At 40.8% G+C, this 8,007-nt stretch overlaps 1 protein-coding gene across 2 annotated transcripts in view; it reads left to right on the top strand.

Annotated features, from left to right (window-relative positions):
* Positions 1-8,007, top strand: part of LOC120727073 (serine/threonine-protein phosphatase 6 regulatory ankyrin repeat subunit A) — a 19,423-nt gene continuing 11,416 nt past the window's right edge. The window contains exon 1 of one of the 2 annotated variants that reach the window (XM_040021212.1): positions 1-161. In XM_040021212.1, the coding sequence (XP_039877146.1) occupies positions 135-161 (27 nt within the window). In that variant the 5' untranslated portion in view covers positions 1-134. Of the gene's footprint in view, positions 162-5,306; positions 7,016-8,007 lie in introns of those variants that run through there. The other variant, XM_040021211.1, reaches the window with a different exon arrangement.

The following is an 8,007-nucleotide window of genomic DNA, read 5'->3' as shown; positions in this document are numbered from 1 at the left end:
TTCCCAGTGAGTGCGTCCGTGACAGGAAGAGGCAGAAGCCGCCGCGGAGCGTCTTTTCCCTTTCAGTCTACCCCGGGTAATTTACAGTAACTCCCGTGCGAGTTGCTGCCTCCTTTGGTCTTAACTCAAGGAATATGGCTGTGTTGAAGATACAAGACCAGGTAATGCTCACCTATGAATTCAGTTAGTTGGGGTGTAGTCAGCACGACACTTTTGAGGAAAACTGATTAACGCCAGTTTGCTAGAGTTTTTACAGTATGGAGATAAGGAGCGGCGTGTCACGTCGACTGCTCATTTTTCCTTAAACTTGTGTAACATAAAACTATTAGGTTTGTCGATAGTGACTTAAGCCTGCCGTGCAAATGTTATTTTTGAAATAAAAGTCTAAATGCTAGGCTAATGTTGCATCATTCTTATCATTAAGTCAACTAACATGTTAGCTAACTAGCTATAGCCGTAAACAAAAAAAGAAAAAAAAAAACAGCAAGAAGTATGCTAACGTGTGGCCATCTGTTGCCTTACATTAACTTTGTCCAGTTAAAGTAGTTTCATGCCAAAGGCTCGGTGCTTTTGACTGTTTGTGTGTGTGTTGCTGGTGGTGATGGACCGATGAACACAGCTGGATAGCTACGAGGTTATCTGGGTGGCTAGCTAACTCCTGCGCCCTGTTAAACGTGAATAAGCAACCGCAATCCTTAACGCGTGGTACACCTTGCCAGGTTAATAACGTAAAAGTTAGCCGATATCGTGGATTGGATTGCACCTTCCAAATTAAAAGACTGCAGATCGAATTTGTTGCCCAGTAGGTTTGTCAGCTGTCCGTCTCAGCCCCCGAGGGCAGCTTCGGGCAGTCACCTGTTGCTGGAGATAAGAAAGGCTGTCACAGGAAGTAGCAGCTGGTGCTGGCCCTCCACTCTGCTCAGCTGTGTTCACCGGTCAGACATTATCCTCAGATCAGCTGCTGGAAACGCTCCTGTCTTCAGGGTAGTGATAGCAAGTGGGCGGGTTGATCATTAGCCAAAGGTCGGATTAATGTTTTTGCCACACACTATTTATTTATTTATATTCCACGTTTGGCCCACTGAGAAGCCAGCCACATTAACAGCAGTTTGTATGTTATATAACATTTGAAAGGAAAATTGGTTGGTTGATTGGTTGATAGATAGATGTAATAAATTAGGAAATCAAGTGTGTAAGCTCATATACATGTATGCATTTTACTTAACAGAAATAAAAATAGAATTATATATATGTATATTTAAAAATAAAATAGTATTGTGGAGCAATCTATTTAAAAGACAGAATATTTTTTGGCATGGAATTTGTTCATTTGTCAACATACATAAAGAACAGGTTAACTGAGACTCAGACTTTTACACCGTGAGTCAAAGTACTGTGTTTCTGTTCGAGTGCTGGTGCTAAACTTCTTAAATAATACATTTTATAATAAAGATGATGAAACTCTGCATTAGGCTAAAATTATCGATTTAACTCTTTCATTTTTTAAATTTATGTTTTATACTCTTAATGACTTATCAGGGGTTCAGTATAGTGACACTGACTGCTTAGAAATTCAGTTATATGTTGAGTCACAATTGGCTTTGATTGAAGCTCTGATGAGTTTGGTCAAGAAAAAGTGGGTCAGGTATTGTAGGGCTCAGTGTCCTGTCCTGGCCTGAACAGTCTTCCAGTCTTACATCAAGCACGCAACGAGCGGAAGAGTGTGTGTGGTCAGATCTCCCTCTCTATTCTCTATTGTTCTCTGTGCTGTTTGCTGACAAGTTGACAAAGGGACAAAAATAGTCACACTTAGAGTGCTCAGAGGGCCAAAGTGGAGACGAGAATGTCATTTTTCTTGGCAACGGCGTATGTTTGTCCTGCAGAGGGCGTCCTGTTGCTTAGAAACCAGGCTGTTTGACCCAGCTAAGAAGTGATTGAATAATTTCTTCTTCTCCTTTTTTTTTTTTTTTTTTTTTAAATATACTATCATTAGTATTTCAAATGTTTCTCCTTCTATGTGTTTACTGGCCTGCGACTTCTCAAAAGAACTGTCTCTATTCAGCAGAATCGTGCGATGCAATAGCCGGTCACCAGAGAGCTTCTGACCATCATGCACCAAGTTGTTTGGATAAGTGCAGTGTGTGCAGAATTTATACAGCTTAATTGCTTTATTGCTTTAGTTTTCAGTTTTATAGTCCTGGAGAGTATGTAGTCTAAAAGTAGTGACTTATACAAGAAAAACCATTAGGAGTCACAGTTTGTTTTAGTTTATTTAGTCATAGTTAGTGCAAGTTTGACCAGAATTTTCAGATCTGCGAGTCAGCTGGGGTCCGCTTGAGGCCGCTTGTGTCTGAGTGACATCAACTACACGTGCGCCCAAGGAAGTGGAATTTAGGCATAGTTCATAGAATTATAACGGGAATAACTCCTCGTCTGTTGGGTCTCCAGCTGTCCGTGTCTGTGTCTGAGTATAATCAAAGCGTAAGCTGACCCAGTGGTTAAAACTGACCGTTCTGTGTGGAATTGGCTTGTTCTTGTTCTTTATCGGCGTTCCTGTTTCTCCCGCATTAACAATACATTAAAGATGATCTTGGCTCAAGGTTAGATGGTGTTAAAATAAATCTGCAGAGTTCTTCTTACAGTTCAAATAAAGGATTTTAAAAGAAAAAGGTAGAACTTCACATCACATCAGATTTTCACTAAACAATTATCCAATTATCCATTTAAAACTAAATTAATCAGAACAATATAATTGCCAGTGCTATAGAAAATCTGCCAAAAATATTTTAAAAAGCAATAACTGAATCAGTCAAATTCTTTGACTCTGTTTATTTTTGTTTAGTATTTTTTGGAAAATGAATTAAAGTCAAAGAGATGGTGAGAATCTGTGACCTTACATGCAAAAAAGCCCAAAGCCAAATCAGAGTTATTTAGATTCATATGAATGTCACTGATACAATATTGATATTTCATTTTTAAATATCACAGTTATTGTCAGCGCAGTCATTGTGACATACCTAGTACACATCATACCAGTTGTGTCGCATTACCAGTAAGTTAGTAATCGTTATCAATATCTTGAGGCCAGTTCAATATCACAGTAATAATAATCCGATTGTTAAGTGATGACGTGACGAATCCTACTTCCGGTAGTAGTCTGCGTTTAATATGGCTTTTGTGTTGTTAACATGTTTAATGTTATGTATTTTCTTCTATTTAATCTCAAAAAGCTCCTAAAACAGTCAGTGATCACTGTTGACCTCCCTCGGCTTTTATTACCGCTAATCATTTATTTAAGCTCAGTTTTTAAAACCTTAGGATGTAACTACAGCCCAGCCCATGCAGCAGTATATGAATGACTAATCTCGTATTGTGGATGGATTATCTCAGTTGTTCTCCTGGCTGAAGTTTGGTCCTTTTACAGCATCCTGCCATGCGATTACATTTGTTCCTGACCACCGAGAACACTCACGTTAACTTTTATCGAGTGGGAAAAAAGTTAGCTTGTTTATATTATGCTAACATAGCTGTGTCGCTAGCGGTCAGGTAGCACATCATTATATACCAGCTAGCCCAACTTCAGTAACCCTACAAACTTCACTGCTGTTTAGTTTTCTGTCTTCATTTATGCTGGAAGTGATAACAGAGCCTGTACGTTTTAATTTGTTTCCAAAACCCCGCAGTCAGGACATGCTATATTGTATTTAGATAGAAGCTAGCGAGCCAACTCCCTGCTAACTTCTAACTCCGTTAAATGTCATAAATTCCGTTTTCATGGATGCCTGGATGTTAAACTCAGTTGTTACACCTGGTAGAGCAGAACGCTGATCATTTTATTAAAGATGAAAGACTTTAGACAGTTTTTCAACTCTCAGTAATGCCATAGTGATCGTTTGATATATGGACCTGCAGCGGAGTTTAGGTCCAGACACGGCTAGTGACGTCAGACTGAACAACCGGATAATTAAAAAAGTCTATCCCGCGTACTAGTTCAAAAGTTGTATTAAAACACTGACGTGATGGTAGCAGACCATTTATTTAAAATGTTTAAATAATTTGTTGATGGGACACAGATTAAAGTGTTGAATGGATGCAGAGTAGGTGGTTAACGATACTATGAGGTATAAAGTTAGTTAGATTATCTTATCTTAAGCAATTTACAACATTAGCCATTACAAACATTTCAGCCTATCATACAGATGATTTCATAACGGTAATATCAGCTTTCTTGAGCAAAATGGTAACCTGTATTTTAAGATAGCAACACACAGTACTTTCATACATAATGAGTCAGGGGAGAGCTATCGCAGCAGCTGCACTAATCGCCATCTTCCACTTGTAGTTTTTGCTGCTCTGTTTGTAGTTTTTCTAGAGATATAATAGCTCTAGATGGCTCTGGCGACACATCAAAACAGCAAAGTTATACTACAGATGATCTCATGATGATCGTTGAAACCTTTTAATATATCTCACGGTATCAGCTGATATCAGCAGGTTTATTACTGCTGTCTGTGCCGGCACACACACTCACGCACTGCCCTTTGTGTTTCTGGGATTATGTTACACACACCGTGCATCCTATTGCTGGGTCAGAGCAGAGGTCAGTGCAGGCCTGCATACTTTCTCTTACACATGCACACTGTCACGCCAGGTCTCTCATGAAGTAGCTGCAGTCACACTGGACTTTTCATACCACACAAGACCAACCTAACAAAATGTTTATTTATTTGTTAGATTGTTTTTTCACATGATGTTGATCATTCATTTTACTGTATCTGGAGTTTTCCAGCCTGTTCCACATCCACTGCTTTGGCTTTGCTTTTGAGTTTGGATGGATACAGACGGAAATACTCACTTCTGTTTAGCGGATTACAACAAATTTGCTTTGTAAATATCTTCGGGCTGCTCTGCTTAGAGTTTCCCCAGTGCTAGCAAGTGGGATAGACAAAACGCTGGTTGTTTACATGCTTTGCTTCGTGAAAATCATTCTTTGTTTGTGCTTTTGATGCAAATCTGTAATGGCAGAGTGATTACTGTAGGAAAAGAGAAATTGTATGTTGTGTTTCATATTACGTTTCTAAATGCTAAAACCATTAGACTTAAAATTTAGGCCTTCACAAAGGCTCTTTCTAAATGAATCGCTCTCTCTCATTTGCCTTGCGCCGTCCCTCCCACTGAGTTAATAGGGATGTGTGGCTTGGCAAGATTGCTCTTTTTAGGATCTGCGTTGAATATGAAGGAGACACAGACACACACACACACACACACACACACACACACACACACACACACACACACACACACACACACACACACAGTATTGCACGCACAGACTGGTCTTGTTAGCTACCCTCACATTCTCTGGCAAAGCCATTTGGTTCCAGTTTTATAATGAGGAGATGGGAACTTCTAAAGCTATGCCACCAGTACACCAAAGAGGACAGGGGCACACACACAAACTAAAACAACAACAATGTGGTATTCATTTTCTTTCATTCTTCAGCATACAAAATGAAAGGGGACTTCTATTGTAGCACCAGCTTTATAAAATGCAGATAATTTACACCCCATTTAGCTAAAAACAGCACTACATTTAAGTGTGTATGTGTTTTTGTTGTTGTTGTTGTTGCTTTTAACAATCTATGTTGATTATAGCTTTTAAGATGCCTGAAGCATGGCCAGTTAACAAAATATGAGCAGCCTTTGACATTATTACTTTAATGTGCAATAACAGACACAGGAGTTTTATTACATCGGTACTTAATGATAAGGCAAAGGGTAGACTGAGTTAGGTAGAATTGTAAACAAGCAGGGATCTGGACCGAGCTCAAACGTCCAACAAACAGCATGGTTTCTGTTCCTTGAGAGGGAAGCTTTTACTCTAAAAGCATTATTAGACTTTTGCTTTTGTTCTTACAGTTAAAACAGTGGAAGTGTTGTCATGCTCGTTAGCTGGACAGTCAGGATAAGCCCTGACCAGGAAGTGACCTGGTTACAGTGACGCATCAAATAGCTGTCCTTTGTCCCAGTAAATCTTACTTCTCTTCGTCACTCTTTTTATAACTTGATTCTCTTTTATCTGCTCTTCTTTTTTTCCACTGTCAACTCACACAGCTGTTCTGTAGTGCTCCAGGTACCTGCCTACAATCATCCCCTCCCATTCCCACTCCTTTTCTTTTTATTTCTCTCTGTCTCTCACCCCTTTTATCTCTACTCCCCTTTCTCTCCCTTCTCTTTCTCTTCCCTGGCTCTCTTTTTCTCTCTCCTCTCCCCTCCCCCTCCTTTCCCTCTCCTATCCCTCTCTTCTTTTGAAAGAGCTGGCTTCAGCAGTCTGCCTGAAATGAGCGATGCATACCCACACATACATTAGGTGCTGCTGCCCCCTCCCACGTTTATGCTAATCTGTGTGTGTGCGCACGCGTGTGTGTTTGCATCAGTTGCGTATGTGCTCCTGGCTGCAGCACAGCAGCGAGGATATGTAGCTTCCTGTGCGCAGCTCATTCTGCCGCATGCCTCTTACTGCCACCATTACGCAAAGGAATTCCCTGCCGTCTCCGCTACTGCTGCTCACAGAGTGTGAGTGTGGAGACGAGAGAGGAGGAGGATAAAGAGACATGCCGCAAAGCAACACTGACAGATAGAGGACAGAGCCGGATTTCAGAGTGGTTTTTTTTCTGCGAAGATGTGCAGCGCTTGTTTACGAGGAAAACACTATGTGTGCGGGATTTACTGCTGACCTTTGTGCCGCTGAATTGTGCACATATGTGAGAAGGAACACTCTGTATTCATGTGCGTGAGTGACAGAGCGTGTGTGTGTGAGTGAGTGAGTGATTGTGTGGCGTGTGAATGTTTGTTCCCGATGCGGTCTGAGCGGGCTAGCCGTGTGTGTATTGTGGTGCTGGAGGAGGTAGAGGAGGATGAGTCCTGCTCTTCATCCCCACCTCCACTGCCCAAATCATCCCCAGACCGCAGATCCCATCATGCCTCTCGAAAGGTAGCCGCTGAGGATGACAAGGTGAGATGGGACTGTTTGCTGAATCTCTAAATTGCTGGTACCATCTACAGTTTTGTGTGTAAATGACAGCATTAACTAGGATTTAAGGTAGACCACTGCACTTTTTAGTTCTGGTCTGATGTTTATACCTGTACTGTTTCATGTGCCATTCTATAAAAATACAGTACACTTTCAGCACATGGTTTGTGCCACTAAATATAGCACTAGTATTGTCCTGCCACATGAGAACTGCTCTGGTTTGTATAGATTAAAAGCAAGCCCTGGTCTTTGTAGTCTCCGCTGTTGGATGTATAAAGGGCAAGCTTTCTGCTGGAACATGCTAATAAGTCTTTTCAACTTATGATAACTGCTCTTTGAAGCATGCACTGAAGAGGGTGAAGCCAAAGAAGATGTGCCGGCTGTGATGACAGGGTTTATGCATGGGGACCTCCTTCAGTCACTTACATTAGCTTAGTGGTCATCATTGTAATAGGCAAGAGATGGATGCCGGCATGCTAGACAGCCCTACTTATTTTTAGTTTGGAGGTAATGAGAGCAGGTTGGGGAAAACAGAAGAAGGCTGAAGTGTTTGTTGTAGTGCTTATTAACACTAGATAGTACTAAGTATAGACTGAACAGCAGTGTTTGACCATGGCGAGCCACTCTAGCAAAAAAGGTTTGTCAGTAAGAGACATGGAGCCTCAGTAGACATACTTGATAGGTTGCAAAAGAGCGAACGGCAGCATTTGAAGATTAGAGCCTCGCCAAAATCAGCACCATCATATTGGCGTTAGGCACTTTCACTACTGTTGCAGCAAATGAAAAACACTTTTTTATTTATAGGTTTTGAAAGAAGGAAGCTGCAATTAGAGAACAGTAGCATTAATTTAAAATTTCTACATTGCTCAAATCTTGGTAACAAAGATGAGGCTCACTAGGGCAGTCTTTAAGGCGATTTATTATAATACCAAATGTCTGCTGTGCTGCATGAGTTTTGTTATTTTTCTCTATCA

This window comes from Simochromis diagramma, unplaced genomic scaffold, assembly GCF_900408965.1.
Source record: "Simochromis diagramma unplaced genomic scaffold, fSimDia1.1 OVJJ01000753.1, whole genome shotgun sequence".
Taxonomy (NCBI): Eukaryota; Metazoa; Chordata; class Actinopteri; order Cichliformes; family Cichlidae; genus Simochromis; species Simochromis diagramma.
Note: the sequence above shows the minus strand (reverse complement) of the source record. Positions and strands in the feature narration are given on the sequence as shown.